General features: G+C 44.6%; 2 protein-coding genes across 4 annotated transcripts in view; one reads left to right on the top strand and one right to left on the bottom strand.

The window, feature by feature from the left end:
* Tg (thyroglobulin) overlaps positions 1-20,706 on the bottom strand; it is a 184,563-nt gene that overhangs the window by 13,390 nt on the left and 150,467 nt on the right. For all 3 annotated transcript variants that reach the window (XM_087555764.1, NM_030988.2, NM_001270783.1), the window contains 2 exon segments: positions 9,036-9,200; positions 7,817-7,984 (listed from right to left, as the gene is read on the bottom strand). In XM_087555764.1, the coding sequence (XP_087411890.1) occupies positions 7,817-7,984; positions 9,036-9,200 (333 nt within the window).
* The window catches only part of Sla (src-like adaptor), a 50,238-nt gene continuing 34,321 nt past the window's right edge, over positions 4,790-20,706 (top strand). The window contains exon 1 of the mRNA NM_178097.3: positions 4,790-4,864. Coding sequence (NP_835198.2) covers positions 4,854-4,864 — 11 coding nt within the window. The 5' untranslated portion in view covers positions 4,790-4,853. The remainder of the gene's footprint in view (positions 4,865-20,706) is intronic.

Below are 20,706 nucleotides of genomic sequence, written 5' to 3'. Positions count from 1 at the left end.
GAGGATGACCAGAGGGACTGGCATTGCAAAAGGGCCATGTTTCTTTAATCTTCACATATGTTTTAGAAAGAAATAATTACATGTACCAATATCCACTAGGCATGTCATGTGTGCATGAGCATACATGGCCTAATCAGCTTCCACATAGCCACGGCCAGAGTCCAAGGTCACAGTAAAGAAAGACTCATCTATATATCACATTGTCTCATAGACCCCCAAATAAATCACACAAATAGCATGTACCCACTTTGCTTTTACCTTTGCTATGTGAGAGTGATCCTTCATTTATTCTAGGCTAATAATAATGGTTTTCACCTACTCACCTGCTGTCTATCATGATGATTTTCTGAGTTCCAAAGGTCTGGGGTAACTCAATTGAATGATTCTCAATGATTCTGATTGCCGAAATAGCTCATAATAAAATGGCTACCAAACCTGTCCCATATCTCCTGTCACTTACAGCTTGATGTTGAGTATTTCCCAATTGTGTTCCAGGAGCCCAGTGCTGGGTGTGGCATCACCTTACTTCCTGCTCCAATTCTAAGCTAGGGGAGTCTGTGCCTCCTTAGGGCCATCATACAGAAGGTCAGCATGGGTTGGTATTTAGCCCAGGCCTTATCGTACATGGGGGCAGCCATTCATTCTGTAGCTCTAACAACCAAGAGCCAGAGTTACACTAAAAACACAGGACCACTAGGATGGGAGGAAGTCAACACATGGTGCATGGCCCAGGGCACTGACAACACTGAATTGGGAATCAATATGAGGGTTCAAGTATCTACTGCCAGATATGAGAGGCCTTGGAAGAATGATTTCATTTTTTCTGACCCTGACATCTTTAAAGTGCAGAGAATGGTGTTGTCCCAGCTCTCCTTTGCTTCAGAGAGGATTAAGGCACCTGGGCAGTCACCTATAGAATCCCACGGCCAAGTTGTGTGTCTATGTGTGATGCCAGTTAAGAGCACCTAAGAAGTTCTAGCACAAGGACCTGCCTGGAGCCAGAAATCCAAGCTTGGTTCCCAATCCTTCTCATTCCCCAGTATTGTGGCTTTGACTTGTCCTGTAACCTTACCAATCCTTGTGTTCCTCATGTGCAAATTGGTGTTAACTGGAATCTAGGTTGCAGTGTTGACTTGAGAATTCACAATGATAGCCTAAAACACCCTGGTCAAGTTATGACATAGGGCACTTAATAAAAGAGACAAACTTGTATTAACTGTCGGTTTGACTACCTTCAATGAGAAAACTAAAGGAGAAAACCTAAAGGTCCTATACCACATTACCACAGAATACAAAAAGCCTCATGTGTCTGGCTACATGGAGGAAGGCTCCTTTCTTTCACTTATCTTCTCTTCTTTGTGTGGATACAATGAATATCTGAAGGACTGTGTAAGTATTGATAGCTGAACTATGGAAAAATGTCAAATTCCCTGGTCTGTTGGCTGAGATCCCAGTCCTCAGCATAGGCAGTGAGGAGTAGGGAAGGAGAAAACCCTGATAGCCACTCTCTGTCTCTGTGTTTTGCAATCCCCTGAACTTATGCAGAAATGGTGGTGAGGAAGACTTTGTTCTGAGGCCCTAGGTGATGTACAACCACAGTGGAATCCATGGACACTTGGAAGGAATTGTTTACCTCCACTTGCTAACATGAGGGAGCGCCAGAGAGGGCCAGATACCAAGCCCCTGTGTTCCACCAGTCGTATAGGGGAGTACTGTGCAAAGTGAAAGAAGTGGCTTTCCCTTGCTGATGTACGTGTGAAGATTCTTGATAAGACGCTCAGCCTACCTGTGCTGCAGAGGAGCAGGACCAAATTAGGAAGGTTTAAATTTACTTCCAGCCCAAGTCTCAGGCCTTCTATCCAGATGTCCTCACCTCCTGAAAGCCACCAGCCATGCATAACCAATGAATGTCCTTCCTCTGTATGTACTCTTGCTTACCTAGAGGCATCTTCCTGCCATGCTTTCAACCTAGTGAGGTAGACTGGATTCATTATTTGATACTTCTATCTGCTTCCTCCTGTCTTGGACCCCCCCCCCCAATTGCGCTCCACATGCCAGTTCTGAGAGTTACCCACCTCCTCACCTTTTCAGTCAAAGTATGGAGCATACCATACTCTCCTGTTGGGCAGGACTCAGAAAGCTCTTAATCTATATCTATTTGCACACTGGATCCTCACAAGGTTCTGCAGGGTTGTTAAGCCACTGCTAGTCGGAGGAGTAAGAGAGCACAGCAGGATTCCTATAGGAGAATCTCGAGGGCTTCAGAGCTTGCCTGAGTTCAGGTGCCCATGGTTCTCTAGAGCATTGCTTCTCAACTTTTCTGATGCAGTGACCTTTTAATACAGTTCCTCAAGTTGCAGGGACCTCCCCAACTATAAAATTATTTTCATTGCTATGTCATAACTGTAATTTTGCTACCATTATAAATAATAATGTAGACATCTGTGCTTTCTGATGGTCTTAAGCAACCCCTATGAAAGGGTACACCTTCTAAGGAGTTGTGATCGCTGCTCTAGAGCTTCTGAGGATCTTTTGTCTATTGGGTGGACAAAACCTGAAGACTGACCTATTGCCTGTTAGAAATGGAAGATTCAAGATGAGCCTGATGTGAGTTGACCTGAGATCGAGTATGGTTGGGTTGGAGAGATTCACAAATGAGCGAAGTGCTCTATCAGGTCCCTGTGTCCTGTCCAAGTTGGCTTCAGGAGACAGAGAGGCATGTCCTCTGTTCAACCTTCATGACCTTCATTTATCTGACTGTTCTTTATCCAGTGGTTCAGGGTCCATGCAGGGCAGGCACTATGACTGCAAGCTGACCCCATGCTGTTTCACTTCCAGCAGCATTTGCCTTCACTTCTTTTTGGGAACTCTTTCTGGGCCTTTGTGGCACTAAACCTTTCTGGATTTCTCTTGATCTTACAGCTCACAGTCCATATATCAATCAAGCGGCACCCAGATCAGATGATCTCTCAGGTTCTTCCTGAAAGGATTCAGAGCTCCTTGCATGTGCACAGCACCATAGTCTGGGCCCCTGCTTCCTTATTACCCAACCCTCATTGAGGTCTTGATTGGCTGCTAGAATGCTTGTGTTTTTATTTTGTAAGGGGTATTTAACATAAGAATTCACTGCTTGAACATACACTGGAATCTCCCAACATTGCCGTTCTCTCTCTCTCTCCCTCCCTCCCTCCCTCCCTCCGTCCTTCCTTCCCTCCTTCCCTTTCCTTAAACTCCTTCCTCTGCTTCCTCTAATATTCTTCAGGTTCCCTAGGTTATGTCCTTCCTTGTCTGCCAGATAGCCCATTCCCATTCTGGCTTCTATATCTCTCCCGTTTATCTTCAGATGTCCATATTCTATGGTTGTCTCTTTTTCCCATGCAGGTTTCAACCCAAAAGACCCCTCTGTTAGGTTGTCATTGTCCACTTCTAAAGTGTGTCTCCCTTTCTACTGTTTCTTTTGTAGCCCTCTGGCTCTGCTTTCTCTAGGGCACCTCTCAAGACCTAAAACGGCTAGTGTACTTATTTATGCATCATTGTTTCTTATCTGAGGGAGCTTTTCAAGTCAGGAGTTCTGTCTGGGTGCTCAGAACTTTCTCCCAAAGCCTAGAAGACCTCAGCAATGGGGTATTTAATAAAACATGGTGGTGCTTACATGAATCACACAGGAACCAGTGTTCAGTACTTACTACAGAGCTATGTGACAATGGCCAACCTTCTATCAGATGTGGCAGAATTAGTGTCAAGTGACTAACAAAATATTCTCCTATTATTTTCTTTTAAAAATTACAGGAGAAAATATGACGATGCTGTAATGACAATATACTAGTGATTCTAGTTTGACTTGCACTCTATGTCAACAGTCATTAAACATTTTTTAAATATTTTAGGGGTAGTAAGTCCACTTGTCTTAACTCCAGGGAGAACCTTTGAAGCACTAGATGAGGAGACATGGAGTATCAGGCTCTGAGGTTCTCGGTCTCAGTGAGGATGGGAAGGTCACAAAATGTTAGGTAGGGCATCCTGGAGCCGGAGCCCCACAGTCCCTTCCTGGTGAGAGCAGTCTCCATTCTTAGATGTGCAGAAGGCAGACGGCTCACTATGCTACCTAGAAGCTATAATCTCCTCAGCACTGACTAGCTAAGCAGCTTGTCTAAGCCACATGGTCAAAACTAGGAATTGACATTCATTCTCCCATTCATGTCTTCCTAGGTCAGACGTAGCATGAGAATTTGGGGTAGTGGTACCTCTTTTCAAGAAATACCCCCTCTCTCTTCTCTGTATGTGTCTGTCTGTCTGTCTGTTTGTCTGTCTCTCTCTCTCTCCCTGTCTCTCTCTCTGTCTCTTACACACACACACACACACACACACACACACACACACACACACACACTGAGGATTCCTGCATCCGCCTCTTACTACGAGCTACTTGCAAGGATTTGATACTGCTGTACTAGGGCTCATGCCAGCAACTTGGCTGCCAGGTGCAGCTTTCCAACTCTCAGACACCCCCCCCACAGGCCCCCACTGCACCTGCTCTTCAATGAGGCCAACTTCTAGCCAAGCCCAGGGCACAAGAAAGCAACACTAAGCTTTGGGATTTTCTTGTCTTCCTCAGAGATGCTTGGAGGAGAATCAGAACTGTGAATCTTGGAACAAAACTGCTTTTGATAATGCAAATTTAGTCTTGGTTAATGCAGACAGACTGTCAACTTCAGCAGTCAGGAGAAGGGAGGGGGCTAACTCCTCATCTCAGAGACCAGTGAAGAATTTCAATAGAATGCTTCGACTTCCGAAATAAGATCCTTCTAAGCGAGCGGAGGCTTTCTACCTTTCCAGTCATCTTTGTGGCCCCCATGCTCTGCAGGTATGTCTCTGGGTGTAATGAGAAATCCTTGGGGGGACAATAGTGGCCTGGGTGACCGGGGTGAGAGTCTTCAGGATTTGATGAAGTCCTTTCCACCCTCCCTCTTTGGTCTAAGGGTATTTGGTGGTCTGTGCTGAGGGGATGGTTGGTCCTGAGGTCTGAATGAGGGTTAGGAGGCACCTATTCCTTCCCTGGATGGTGTGTGTTTGTGGGCTGGCCTCCAGCTGCCATTTCTACAACTGCTGTGAGGAAGAAATGTGTGTATCTGTTTTAGCATCTATGTGCACTTTTGCTGTGATTTGGAAAACTGGCCTGAGGTCAGATTATTCAGTGGGTATAAGTCCTTTGTATTTCTTCTTAGAAGCAGGGTCATTAACTATTCTACTAAGGAGTTAAGTATAAAAATATCTATCATTTATTCAGGTCCAACTATTTTCTTGACAGCGGAGTGTGTTTATGTCCTCTGGGCATATTCAGCAGGATCTCCTTGGTAATTCTCCCAATTTGCAGATAGAGAAACTAAGTCTCAAGTTTGGGGAATGCAAATGCTTCAGACTGCAGTCAGAAGACATCCAGGACTTTTGCTTGTTCTTTTGAAAGGAGGCCAAGGGGCGGGATTTGTTTTGTTCTCGATCATTTGTCACTCAGGTGCAGTGGCACTATGGGTAATGATCCTCACCCTACCTTTTGTCGTCAGGGATGTGATGCTCACCTCTCCAAAGAGCATGTGCATATCCATTTCTACATGTTTGGCTTGTTAATTGTCGATGTTCTGATCTGAACATTACCTTCTTAGAGGGCAGGAATCCAATTGGTAGTGATGTCCACCATAACCAGCCCTGCACCTGGAATGCCATAAATGACCGGTCTACTTTCACTAGCAAGTAGGCGCTTTTGTATACTCATGCTGTGTGCCCTGCTCAGCTAGACATGGTGATTTCATGTTTAGGGTCTCAGAAGGGATACCAAATAAAATAAGATCTTTGGAGCTTGAGGAGAGAGAACAACATGTTCTAGGAGAGGAAACTGCACATGTTACATCCTTAAGCCTAGCTAAGGAACACCAAAGATATGGAATTACTATGGCCATTCAAGGTGACCAGGGAGGGCACAGAAGGGAGTAATTCAGATTCCATTAAACAGATCTCTGGGGGCTACTGTCAAGATACAGCTCTGACTCCTGGAGAGAAGACTGGCTGATAGAAGCCTTGCAGGTTAAGAGAAAGTGAGGCGAATCTTGAGCCACTGTTGCTAAGCCTGAGAATAGGAGTCCGCTGGGAGGACTGTGGTGGGTATGTGAGTTTGAGTGTGGATACAAGTGGCCCTAGAAGCTCCTTAGAAACTAAGGATGAAGAGCTATAGGCATCTGAGTCAAGATGATCAGCAGTCTGGGCTCAAGTGGGGGAAAGTCTGAATGGATAGCTAGGCTGGAGGTATATGCCCCCTCTGATTAGGGACTGGTATAGAGAGCGGGGCTCTGACTTTCTATCAAACATTGGTTCTTCCACTCCATCTTCTAGGCAAGCAGTGACCAGGTATAATCACCAGACACAATAGTATACAAGAACTCAGCAAGTCCGAAATGGGTGACCAGAGAGACAGAAAGGGGTGACAGTGAGCAATGTACCAAGGCCTACTCCCAGTGGGTGGGGCCTGAAGAAACACAAACATGTGCACTGGCCTCCAGGGCATGCAGACTTTCCCAGCAGGGCTGGTTCAGCAGTGAGCCTCCCTGCCATATGTTACCATGTTCCTTTCTGAGTGAACAAAGGGAATTTTGCCTACACCTTGGATAACTCAAGGAGAATTGAAATACTGCACTGGGGAAGGATTCCTGGTCCTGTAGTCTGTGGGCAATGACAGAAAGTTCCTAAAACACCACTGGGATGGTGCTAGGGAGGGTGAGCCCCTGGCAGCCACAGAGCCAAGCAGCCTTCTTATGCTTGGCTAGCATAATTGAGGAATTGGACGTGGGCTAAGTCTGATCCATTGTAGCCCATATCTACCAGCAGGAGGCTACTTTTGTCACTAGTTGGGAACTACTGAAGGTAGTGTAAGAAGCACCTGCTAGGGTGGCCCTCACTTACCCATACTCCCTATCTGAGATGACCCGTAAGGTGAGACTCTGATAGTACCTCTTCCTCCTTTAATGACTAAGAGACAGGATGATTATTCAGTATGTTTCCAGAGCAAGCATCGTGAGGATAGGGTCTCTTACCCAAAGACAACATGTCCTCTCTCACAGAGAAATATTTCAAGGAAAAAGTTATATTCTGTGTAATTTATCCTATTTGTGGAGAGAGCAGCAGCAGAGATTAAGCCATTCTGTTTTACAACTCCCGAGGCAGTCATGTTAACTACTTGGTTTATCTGTCCACACTGTGATCTTTTCATGAAGAAACACACAAATATATACATGTGCATACATGTATAGACTTGCTTCTTAAACATGAGTGGTAACTCAGCTCCATTTTCTCTACATTTTTGCTTTCTCCTTAGCTGCCTACCACAAGCATCCCTCAAGCAAGTCGAGAGACTGAGCTCATGCTTTTAATAGCTGCATAATATTTAGCAGCTGGAGTGTATCTTAATTTAGTCAACCAGACATCTGGGTTTCTTCCCACTTTTTCCTGCAACAATTAACACTGTGAAAAATATCCCTGCACACATGCTGTGAAAGAGCTGTACTTTTTGCTTGTGGCAAGGTGTCCCTGTGGCTGAGAAGCCCTGTTCAGCTTCTGCTCTAAGCTCTTTGCAGTGATTGATTCCCAGCAGCAATTTGTAGGCTTTAGTCACCTCTTGTAAATGTCTTAGTTCTGAACCCAGCTTCCCCCATGACTACCTTCCGGCTCCTGTATCCTTGGTACACAGTCCTCCATCAGCCAGAAGAATAGTCAGTAGTTCCTGACTTAGTATTCCAGCAGGAGGCTGCAGAGGCCTCCCTTTACCTACCTTCACAGCCTTTGCCCTGTTGATAAGCCCATCGTCCTGAGAACCTCCTATGAGCAGATCCACCTTCACTGGCAGAGGCCTCTTCAACCGTCTGGAAGGAAGTTCACGTAGGTACTGGCCATCGACCACAGGACCCCAGTAGTGGAAAGGGCCACTCACAGCCAGGAGCTGCAGGGTGAGAAAGAAGGCCATTACTTGCATGCATTTTAGTTTCCTTTAAGAAAACCACAATCTTAGTGTTGGCTATGCAGCTGAAATTGACAATTGTAGCCAAGAGCTAGCTAATGGTCCTAAACAGGGACAGAGACCAGAAAGGCCTCTGTGAAAGGAACTCAGCAAGATGGAACCTGGTCCTTCTTAATCTCTGGAGCCCCATAACTCTGCCTCTTAGTGCCTTATGATGTCCGCCTTTTGCAAGACTCTACATTGTCTTGCTTAGTGGGATCTAAAACATGAATGTTCAAGTTCTAACTCCAGCTGGGCTCTAATGGAAAGCAAGGGTCAAATGAATAGGACAACAGGCAAGTAAGACCTCCTGTGACAGGGACAGTGGCTAGGCAGCCAATCTCTCCTCAGCAATGCTTAGCCCCCAAGAGACCTTTCCAGAGCCTATTGGCTGAAGCAACAAGAGGTTTCCAGGAGGAACAGGAAGTAGAGGAAGGGCTTAAAGTCAGTATCTGTAGCAGGTGACACTAAACAGCATAGCCCATATAGGAGAAGATGAGGACAAGACTGAATCTACATCTTAGGGTCCAGATTTGTTATGAGGATCAAGCCTGCTCATGCTTTCTTTGCCAACGTCAGAGGCAGCCAGAGACCCAGGCTAAAAGCAAGGTCATTACTGGTAGAAAGAGATGCACAGCTGTTGATCTAAGGATCTCTGACTTAACTTTGTGCCTCTATGGTTCTAGCATTGGATGTGACCCTTCTCAAGTTCTATTTCATTTCATCTCTCAACTCTATGTAACCATTATAGGTTCCACTCTATACATAAGACATCCAAATGACTGAGGAACAATCTCCCATCAGCAGTCTTATATGTTCTTTGTAGCCTGTGGCTCCTGCAAAGACTGGGACACAGGAGACACTTTTATCTTTAGTTGGTCATTCATTGGGTGAATATTGGTGGAGAAGATCATCACACTTCCTTGATAGACCTTGGACTTCCGTTTGTAAAAACAAGAGATTATCCTTCCCCAACCTGCAAAGCAGCACCCACCTTGGTCTGAGCTTCATTGAGAATGTTGGCAGGCTTCTGGCGGAAGCAGGAGACCACTTCCTGGACGGATGAGTTAGGGCATCCAACCTCCTTTGCCAAGGCTGCAGCTTGCTGTTGGGCCCTATCTGGGCTGATAATTGCAGCCGGTGACAATGCTGAGCCTCCCTGAAAAAAAAAAAAGAGCTGGGGTTGGACTGACAATCTGTACAGATTTAACTGTGGCTTAGGACTCTTGGGTCTTAGCAGAGTTCTGTAGCTTCTCCCATACGCAGACACATGGGATCCTTTGATATGCAACATGTATGAATGTCAGGGTTGACCTGCACATAACAGCTTTCTGTGTAAACTTGAACAAGTCAGTGCAAAACTTGGTTTCCTTATTTGTGAAGGGAGGTGCCAGTCTTGCTGTGCATGCTAAAGAAGTATATTGAGGTCAAGGGTGATAGTTCTGAGTATGGACTGGAAAAGTTTCTGGTAAAAGCACTATGCAAAGTACAGCTTTATCTACCTCCTCTCCAGGGAGCTCCTTAAGTAGTAAGGTTTCCTGATTCTCAGATGTACTTGAATGTGAAAATAGAGGCTCCCTAGAAGACACCATCATTCCAGGTTACAAAGAGGTATGTATATAAGAGACTGAGAAGTTGGTGCCTGGTCAGACATACCACCAGATGGGAGCACCTAGAGCTCAGCAATTCTGTCACTGAGGCTCTGAAGGCTACTTAGCATGAATATGAGGACTGTACACTTGAGATTAGTTTTCTAGCACAAGTGGCCAACTTCTCTGAGAAGCCCATTGTTAATAAGTGGCACACCAGGGACCTGAGCACAATGGTCACACACTCAGCTACTGTGAGGCAGACTCTCACACATGCCTGGGAGGCTCCTGATGGGAGAATGTTATACCTATCCCATATTGATGGCTGGTTCTTAGTCCTTAGAGGGACCTGTGACCAGAGCCTGAGGCCAAGCAAGCAGTGGGAAGCTCATCGGAGGAACAGGAAAGTACATAGGGTGGGCAGGAGGAGGACTGAAGACCTAGTAGCTATATATAGCTTGATGACCAAGGCACTTTCCTATATCACTGAATGGTACAGATAAGGAGAGAGCCTGGGCTGCAGACACAAGATAGTGTGAGGCAGCATAAAGGGGGTTTGTCTTTTACTGTGTTCTATACACTAAACTCAGCCTGATGGTGCCTCCTGCAAGATGTGCATGACAGACTCCTCTAAGCATTAGCATCTACAAACAAGAGAGTATCCACTAGACTCCTCATGAGAAGCAACAGAGGTGCAGGTCAAACTTACAGCCAGCCAGGGCTTAGAGTACAGTGACCTTCGTAACATAACATGAGTGTTAGTTTTACACCCTTGATTTATTTTTGTAACACCAAGTGGTTAGCTGCTTTTAAAAACCACTTGCTATGTTCTTGTAACAGAATGTTACTCACACTAGAGTTATTCACTCCGCAGCACAGCATTCTGTGCTGCAAAGTGCAGGGGTGTGGTGGTGTCAAGTGGACCAGTCCTGGTTGTCAACCTTCCTACAGCAATGGTTCTCAGCCTTCTTAATGCTGCTACCCCTTAATACAGCTCCTCTTGTGGTATCCCCAACTATAAAATTATTGTTACTGCTACTTTAGAATTATAATTTTGCTACTGTTATGAATAGTAATGTAAATTCCTGCTAGGATGTTTTTAAGTAACCCTTATGAAAGGGTTGTTTGATTGTCCTGCCAAAGGTCATGACCCATAGATTGATAACCAGTAGCCTACAGGAATGCCTGAGGACAAGAGGATTTCAGGGTGGGCCTCTGATGTTTTCAATATTTCTGCTAGCTATAAATAGCAGGAGTTCTTGATATGCAGAGGAAGTGGGTAAAGGCGTGGGTTTCACTGACACTGTAAGATAGCTTAGAGAACTTTCCTCTCTTTTATTGTTGTGATCAATCTTTTTGAAACCTTGCTCTTTGTGGAAAATCAACAGTTAAACAGGCTGTTCTCATTTGGGGGCATTTGTTAGGATCTACAGCTGGTGGTCCTTGAGGAACAGAGACTGGGTCAAAAAAAAAAAAAGGAAAAAGAAAAAAACAACAAAAATACCTGATCTTAGAGGAAAGGGACAGGACCAGAATTCCAACACTGTCTCTCTGATGGTGTCATTCAGAAATTGTGCCTTCAGTGTGCCCAAGAGGACTCCCTCTTACACTGTCCTTGAAGAAGTTATTATCTGGCAAGGCAGCAGAGGCACATTTTTTGGGGGGGCGTGTGTGGAAATCTTGCTGTCCCAGGTGTGCCCTGATTGGCCTTGCCTTAAGAGATCAATGTTCTTATGCAGGAAGAGAGTCCTGAGAAACCCCCTCTATCTCCTTCCTATGCCTCAGTTCTCCTTGCATTCTTTCTGTGAGGTAGAAGGAAAGGAAAAGATGGGAAACTCATACCCACCTCCTCACCAGTCAGCGCCAGGCTTGCATGGGCTGTGACAGCCTCAGCTCAGAAAGAGACAAAAGAACAACAACAACAACAACAACAACAACAACAACAACAACAACAAAAACCAAACAGAGGAGTTAGGTGCACTTCTGTGCAACATATTCAGAACAGCCCATGAATCCTCACCCTAGACGTGTCAGGAAGTTGGCAGAAGTGAAGTTGTGCACCCCACATCTCACAGCAGGGAAGGGACAAACATGAGATACATCCCAGGCAGCCAGCTACACTTCCACACTCTACCCACTATGCATTAGCAGGCTTGTCTGTGCCTTGTTCCCTGCCTCTCTCTGTGAAAAGCAGGGCCAACACCCGGTAGGAAGACCCTGCCTTAGAAACAGACAGACTGGGGTTTTGGTTCCCGTGAGGACTGCTATTTTGTCATTTCCCAACTTCCATGGAAGAGCTGTGTGATCAACAATTCCAAAGATGATACGGGACAATGATGCAAAAGAGCCTCATACTGTAATCAGCCGACAGTGAATGTGAATGCTAATTATCATTAGGAGTGGTATTAACTATTGGTTTCTTTCCCACAAAGCAATGTGTGATCCAGCTTCTTGCTGAGAGGAAGCATATATGTGACTCCACAGCACTGTAACACTGAGGAGCACTGCCAGCTCCCACTGGGTTACAGACTCCAGTGAATTCAACCATCATTTGCTACTGAAGAAGGATCCACCTAAAAGTATTTTGAGTCTGATTTTATCTAGAGTGTCTTATGTCCTGTCTTATGTCCTCAAGCTGTGGTCAGACATAAGGGTTTTCAAAGTACACACTGTGCTTACCAGTCTGCACACCAGAGTGACCCTATGCTATTGGGGTCAGGACAAAGGCTAGAATTCTTATGCATTGAGAACTCCAGGGATGGAGGGCTGGGCACCTGTATGCCTGGAGAACTCTGCAGAAAGGCAGGACTTGAGAGAACTTAGAGAAAATGAGCAGAAAGGGGCACTGGCAGGTAACTACTACTAGAGAGCGTCAAGGATGGCAGATAGGTTGGGAATGTTGAAGAAAAAAACTGGGCTCTAAAGATCTTAGCATCCTTGTAAAGAGCTATATAGGAAGGAGCCAACACACAGAATGGATGGGGAATAAGGTGAGCTTTCTAGGAGGAGGAGAGGACTCTGCATAGAAGATGTTGAGAAGTAAGATTTGAAGACAAGTCAATGTCAGCCAAGTGAGAGGGGTCACCACGAACCCTAGGGTGCAAGGCAGGCTTCTATAGCTAGACATCCTTGGGGATTTTGGACAGACTATTCTAAGTGTTTAGGAATATCACTGCCTACATCTGTACATGGTCACATTGAAATGGCTTGAGCACACAGCAGACCTTTGAGCAATGACTGAATATGATGAGTGCCTCGGGGATGTGGATGACTGAAGGCAGAACAACTAAGTGATTTTTCTACCACTGGCTAGAGCTGTGTGTAAAATACCCATTTAATATAGACATGCAGGGCAGAAGTGAACTGGGACAAAGGGCAGGATTCTGCTTGATACTCTTAGCGCTAGAGGAGCTGGAGGAGCTGGAGGGGCTGGAGGGGCTGGAGGAGCTGGAGGAAGCATCTGAGGCAGGAACCCAGCCCAGCCTGCTTGGTGGTCCAGAGATTCTGAGTAGAGATCAGAGCCAGAGAGCATGTCCACTGCTTTATATCCTTCTTTTCCTGGAAATCCAACCAAGCCTGAGCCTATCACTGAATTCCAAGGACTTTGAAATTGGAGCATGCTTCTGAGAGGTAAGGAGAACCTGGAGACAGACCTAGAAACTGTAGCAAAGAGACTTTCAAAGATGGTTCCCGTCTAAGTCTGTGTTAACGTTCTCTTGTATGCCTTTAACCTGGAGTCATCCCTTTGCCTGATTCTGGGACCATGAGTCTTACTGAAGTCTGAGCATTTCAGTTTTGTCAAAACCTTAACACGAGTACTGACAATAGTTAATGTAACTTCCATATTGAAACTATAATCTGTAAAATCATAGATCATTTCACTTTTCTTCCTCTTTGAAATCAGACTTCTTGGTTTTTACTTAGGCTGTGGAACTTGAGTGGGAAGAGCCAAGGTATGGCTTGCTATTGCTCAGTGTCCCTTGCCTGTCAGATGATAGTGATCTACTGTGGTCCTCCTAACAGGAACGGAGTGGTAACTGATGCAAGACAAAACCAAGGGCACTTTTGCAAGTAGAATTTGAAGGTGACTAAGTGTACATGTACATATGCATATATTCATGTGGAAAGTGAAAGGCATTCAGCCTTCGTGAGTGGCCTCTTAAAAGCTGGGACACTAATTTCTGTACATTTTTATTCTGTGATCTCTGCAACAACCCTCTGCATATTAGTAACCCTACCCACTTTACAGATTGGGAGAACACAGTCCAGAAGGGGAAAATGAGGTGTATGAGATCTTGAGACTTGTAATAACAACCCAAGTTAAAAAGCTTTTAGCTTCCCCCATGATCTACCACTTCCCACTACAGTCCCACCTTAGCATAGCACTTCGTGAATTCTCATTCTCATTATGAGTGACTGACAGGTGGCAGCCAATAAGGAAGAAATTTATAAGGGTTGTCAGAGAGTGGGAAGATGATATGGGGATCTTTCTTCCCCTGTGTCAGTCAGGAGTGCATGATGCAAGACAGACTTAAATGGGGCTCTGTAAAGAAGACTCATGACTGTAGACTGGGAAGGCACAAAGACAGAGAACACTGTCCTCTGAAGTCTCTTGGCAAATGTTTACAACCTCTCTGCATTCTGCTCAGTACAGATCCATTATCTACAGAGCCTCTTCTAAATACCCCACACCTTCCTTAGGAGAGAAGCAAACATTGCTTATTTTTATGTTCTGTGTATGCCTCACATCGTCTCTAGAATTTCCATAGATTGAGGAAGAGCATCAAAGATGTTTAATAGCTTCCTGGTACCCAGCAGAAGAGGATGAAACCCAAGTATTGTGATTCCAGTGTGCTTTTCCATGACAATGCACTGTTTCAGTAGATGGCAGAATCCAGGTGAGATTGATAGGCAGTCTGTTCCAACTCTTCACCCTATTACCTGCCCCCACCCCAAGATTGCTTAGATATTTCAACTTTGCCAATTCCCAGAGCCCTCTATCCATTCATAAAGGGTCAGCTGTAGAGTTTCACCAGCTCCTTATAATTCCAACAGTGTTGTCCATAAAATATCATTGCCGATGCAACTAGAAAGGCATTTAGGTGATATTTTAAAAGCTGATTCCACATTATAGTATGACTGATCTTTGCCATGGGACCACAGTCATTTGTACTTGTCACATAAATAAAGCTACAAGTAAATGGTATGGCTAAGGACCCTGAAGAGCACTTCATAGGGAAATGAGTGGTGAGGTAGAACAAAACCCCATAGGAACAGGGTCCGGGTGAGGGGACAGGCTCCAACAGAAACCTCAAAGACCCCAGTAACCCCTTTTTGGACATTCCTTTTGTTTGGAAGATTAGTATGGGATTTGGACCTATTTCCTTTCCTCTATGTCTCAAAGACCTGACAGAACACCTTTTGCCATCTGTTAAACATGTCATGTTTAATTGGCTTTGTCACCCTCTGACTGTCAGAATCCACTTAAGTGCATGGTAGTTAAAATTACTGGCTTTCCAGACCAAGGTGTCACTCTTGAAAAATGCCATCCTAGTAATTTCTGAGGTGGGATCTGTACCCCATCATAAAGAGAATTTAAGGTACAGCCCCAGAGCCTGCCTCCACTGCTGCCAAAGAGCACTTTCTCCACATACATGGTCCTCATAGCCCTTCACAATTGATTCAGAACAAGAATTTCAAAGGATCTTTCCTGCTTCTCCCTATCACATTCCTGAGTCCAGCCGTCTAGCAGTCCCTGAGACTATGGGGAGAAAAGGACAGCTGGGTTCATGGGTGGCAGGGGAGAGATTAAACTATGGTTCAATACTTTTTGTCATTGTTCAGTTTTTAATAATTTTTTAGGAAGGCCTAGCCACATGTCACTTATGGGTAGCTTTGTAGAAGAAGTACCTTTTCTTAGTTTTACAGTTGGGGTCTGAGATCTGCATGTCTTCCTCTTAACAAGAAGACTCAAGACTCAAGACCTTGTCTGCCCTAGGAAGTATAAGTGTAGAGCATGGCCTGATGGGACAATAGACTTTGGGAATATAGAATAACCAGCTGGGAGCCTGTTGGAACAGTCCACAGCTGTAATGACCTGTCTAAGAGACTGGAAGAGATGTTGGACAGAGAGGCAGAAGTTACCTAGAGTGGGTAGAGACAATATGCTGCTCTAACAGGGGTCTCTACACACTACAGGAGATAGAATGATTGAGGGAGACAGTCTTTTCATCCCTGTGGCTCTGGCTTCCCATGCCTATTTGGGACATTCTGAACTCATAGTCTGTTTGTTCACATGGGCTTGGCACTTTGCTGGCAGAGTTCACTTCCTCATCTCAAGGTCTGAGCCCAGTTCCCACCAGGATGAGGGCACTGATGGCCTGAGCTACTTACTCAAGCAGATCCTTACTTCAAATGCTACCCTGAGTAGTCTTGTGGTCTCTTGCTAGCTAAGGTTATGGTGGACTCTATAAGAAGAACATGCATACTTTTGCCCTCCATATTTGTTATATCCTTGAAGTCTATACCTTTAAATCTGTCAGATGAAAGCAAGTATAAGTTATTGTTATTTTGAAGAGATATGGGAAGACTAATTCACAAATAGACTTTCAGGTTGGGGTTCTTGCTAAATTCTTCTCATTCCCCATCTCTTAAATAGGTATGTGACAATGTCACTAGAGATGCATTGGGAGCATGGGTTATGAGGTTAATCCTCACAGATGAGCTATGTACAACCTTAGTGAATTAAAGCCCCAAGGCTTCAGTTACTTTGGGTTTAAAGTAAGGGTGAGAAAAATACCTTACTTACATATTTGTTAGGAGGAAGTTTTAAGGCAGCATTAAAGGGCTTATGTGTACCAAGCTTCCAGTAAACAGTACAAGTGTTTTTAGATAATCTAAGCAATAATTCAGAGAATTTTTGTGACCATCAAATGAAATCACAGGTATGAAAAGATGTTGTAAGCTATAAAATTTCTCCATATAAATATCTACTATTAATATTCCTACTGATGCTCAAACTATATTTGGTGAACTGTTCTTTAGTCCAATGATTTTTTTTACTTTTGTATGTTTTTATTAATCCCACAGATTCATGATTGAGACAAACTTTACTAGAGCAAATTATAAGCATTACGCAACTTAATTTTGACTTTGAAGGGACAGTTGTCTTAATAGTCCAATGATTCTAAGTCTATAGGCTGTGATCCCTTTGGGGTTGAATGATTCCTTCATAGGGGTTGCCTAAGACCAAGACTAAGTCTGTGCTAAGACTAAGAACAGATATTTACATTATGATTCATAACAGTAACAAGATTACAATTATTAAGTATCAACAAAAGTAATTTTATGGTTGGGACCACCATAGCTTGAGGAAGTGTGTATAAAGGTCGCAAGTGTTAGGTGGAGAAGCACTGCTCCAGTCTAACAGAGATGATTAGCATTACAGTTTCATGTCAGTCTAGGCTTTTTCCACAGCTTCCCATTTCTGGTCTGATTAGTCATGGATCGGTGCATGCTGAGCTGACCCTGACTGATAATTTTACACCTATCCAGCTGGTTCTGATTGTGCATCAGTGACTTAAATAACATCAAAGTCAACTTCAAGCTTGCTTTTCTTCTGACAATAAAATCTTGTCATGAGGAAGTGGAACATCGAGGTATGAGAAGACATCTAGGAGAGCATGAGGTGGGATTTCAGTAAGCGTGATAACAGTCCTGCTATGGAGTTGAGCCTCGTTCTGTACTGTTTAAAATGTCCAGAGGTGACTGGCCAGTAACTTTGGCATGGCTGCTCATGAGATGAGGGTGCTGGGGCAGAATGGTGCCAAAATCTTCCTGGGACAGTGTCAGGAAGCTGAACACAGTAGCCTTATCACCAGCCAGGCATCCAGCTGTTTCCAGATCCCAGTACAAGTCTTGTTGCTGCTGGGAGTCATTCTATTATGAGGCTAATTCCAGCAACTTCTGCACAAAGATGCCCCAGGGAGTCTGATCAGCAGAACATGACTATGGCTTTAAGGGCTTTAGAGATCTTGGGGAAGGCGGCTTCTTCCTCTCTTTTGGAAACTCATCCCTCAGTCTTCTCAGCCCCCTTCTCCCTGTGAGTGTCTGCTTGTTCTACACAGACGCTGCATCCCATGCACTGCGTACTGTCCCCGCCTCTTAGAACTGATGGTGTCTGCAAGTCAGGACTGCAGAGCTGGAGGCTGGTCTTATTAGACAATCTTAAAATATGTTGCTGTGAGGCCCAACACCCTCAACATTCCCTTACCATGAATGCCCTTCTCATGGGAAGACATCATAATAGCCTTGTTCTTAGAATTTCAAAACATTTTCAAGACTTCAGCTTAGAAATAATCCATTTCCTCTTTGGTATCTGTTAGTAATCATCTCCCAAATAGAATACCCTCCATCAGTCCACTGCAGCCCCATGTAAAGATTCTAGAGTATGTGTCTATTGATAATATTTAAGAAATGTCACTCCTTCAGTTTCTATGAGTATAGGTACATATTTGTTGAGTTACCTAAGGAAACAGTTTATGACTAGGACTATCCTGAGAAATCACTTCTAGTTTTGCTGTAGGTACATGATACAGAGTTAGGAAGTAACTAATCAAACAATAAAGCAACACTGGGAAAAAGAGGGGAGCCAGGAGCATACCTACATTAAGGGGTTCTGCTCTGCTGATAGTAGCAGGTAAGCAGCAAACCATTTGACCTTGGACAGCTTTAGATTGCTATGGCTACTGGCGAGCTGCAGACGGACACCACTGCCATGCCATGCCTGCCATCCTTCATCCTTCCTAATGCCACATGGCATGATCCATGCTGAGTATCCATGAAGTGCCCAGGACAATAGTAATAGGAACAATATCAGAAGGAGAGGACACAGATGGGCTTATTCTTTAGCCTGTTCTAATAGATTTTAGAGGAACAGTAGATGAGTCAAAGAGCCAAGATGACTGTCACTGGCCAGTACTGTCATCATTATCGACTCCAGACAAGACAAGATAGCCATTCTACAAAAACAGGAATTGAGAAAGCGGTGCAGAGAAAACACCCCATGAGTCCCCTCACTTGTCTAGCTGTATCAAATTCTCCAACTTTTAAAAATCTCCTTAAAACATCAACCCCTGGTTAGTCTTGGACACCAAAGCCTTGCCAGATGCTTCTTCTGGGGTGCCTGTGCACGAGAGCACCCCCCCCCATGCTGCCTTATCGTGCTTGTCTCCTGTATGCTCTTCCACTCAAGGTTAGCTCTAGAAGGTAGATCAAGTGGCAGCCCTGTCTCTCCTAGCTCTGCCCTGCACTACCCTACAGAGGCTCCATCACAACTATTTCAACAGATAAGTGTCTGAGTCAGATCTAGGACAGATGGTGACTTTCAAGCTAACACATTTAGAAGTTAGTATACTATTCATATGGAGCTGAGAACCACACAAGGTCTGGAGGCACATTGGTGGGTTTAGTTGAGCAAGGACAAAAGGACAGGGTTGTACAGAGTTAGGTATTTCTGCCACCTTCCTAAGCAGAGGCAGCCATGGGAAAGAGCTTTTACTTTTTTCTTTTGCTGAGGAACTATTAGTCCCAGGAGTCTTCCTGCAAAAACAGTGCCTGATGACACACATAGGTTTGGAAATGGTTTGCAGTGGGTGTACTCAGATCTCCCCACAAGCCACTTCTCTAACTCTAAGCCAATCTCAAAGCAGAACTTGTACCTCCTGAGAAATGGAACTGTCTACCCATCCCTACATGGGAAAGACAGCCTAAGAGGAAATAAATAAAAATGCCTTTGTGCCCCAGGCACAGTCTCTTTTCCCCATTCACTTGGTGGATACTTGTGGGTCACCTGCTCAGGGTAGGTTCACTGGTTATTTGTTAGACTCACTGCCTCCAGTGTCCATGTGTCAGACCTGCCTTGGGTTTTCCAAGGGTCCACAGAAATGGAGCCTTTGATGTTTTTATAGAACACTAGGAGATTTATGTTTATTTCCCCAAGAGTGCTAAGGAGCAAGAAGTACTATATTATGCTCTGTGAGAAACTTGAAAATCCGCACAAGGTCATACAGCCCTGCCTGTAGTTAACTGGACTCCATATCTTGACTTTGAGTCCTGTGTTGCAAATACAGCTCCCAAGAGTATCAAAAAGGGAGGTTTCATTTCTGGTTGGGGAGCTCTAGGGAGAGGTGACCTCTGGGTAGCCCAGGAGGACTATACATCTGCAGGAGGGAGGATGTCCACACAGGCAGGAAAGGCATCTACATGCTTTTGAGCTGCCTAATCAAGTACATTAGTACCTGATTCTTTTCACTCAAGGGGTGCTTCCTGGTTCTTGAGCTTGGATTCCTCATCATCTATTTTCCCCAACATCTATAGAAAAAGAAGGAAAATAAATCCTAAACTCCACAGACTGGGGATTTACTGATAGTCTCACATACCTGCCATGAAACACCAAATTGCTTTACAGCATATCTCCTGCTGAGCCTAACGCCTCCAGGAGAACTGAATCCAAAGAAATGAGCTGTGAATTGTTCCAGTTAGGAGGCTGCCAGCTCTAGCTGGGGATTGTGGCAGCTGACCCATGACATGGTGTCTTGTCCCTTATAGCAAGGGAAGAAATCACACTGTCCCACTTCACTGAGAGATCTTTGGCTCACTTGTGGCTAACAGCTTGGTATCTCCCTGTTGCAGTTTATTTGTATAACTAATATCTAATTAATTTGCAAAGCCCTCTGGAAATCTGACACAGATGGCCTGAGTGCCTTTGTGGGCCTAAATTGTGACCTCTTGAGAGGTAGCTGTCATTTGTTAATACAGTTCAGCCTGGCTGGCCACACACTTAGTTTGAGGCTCCTGGAAGGCCGTCATCTATCTTTATCTTTTGTGCTGACTCCAGATATTAAAGACCTTAGAGGACCCTCTATTGTATGGATGAAATCTAGCTTTATCCTGCTAAATCTCAATGCATTGTAGAACTGGAGCCCAGGAGTCTTCTGGGTTGTTCTCCAGCTCCCTCCTTACTTAATCTGCATTTAGTCTGTTGATTTTAGCAGGTGGCCCCATCTTCTTTACTAG

This window comes from Rattus norvegicus, chromosome 7 (assembly GCF_021556685.1).
Source record: "Rattus norvegicus strain SHRSP/BbbUtx chromosome 7, alternate assembly SHRSP_T2T, whole genome shotgun sequence".
NCBI classification, from domain to species: domain Eukaryota; kingdom Metazoa; phylum Chordata; class Mammalia; order Rodentia; family Muridae; genus Rattus; species Rattus norvegicus.
Note: the sequence above shows the minus strand (reverse complement) of the source record. Positions and strands in the feature narration are given on the sequence as shown.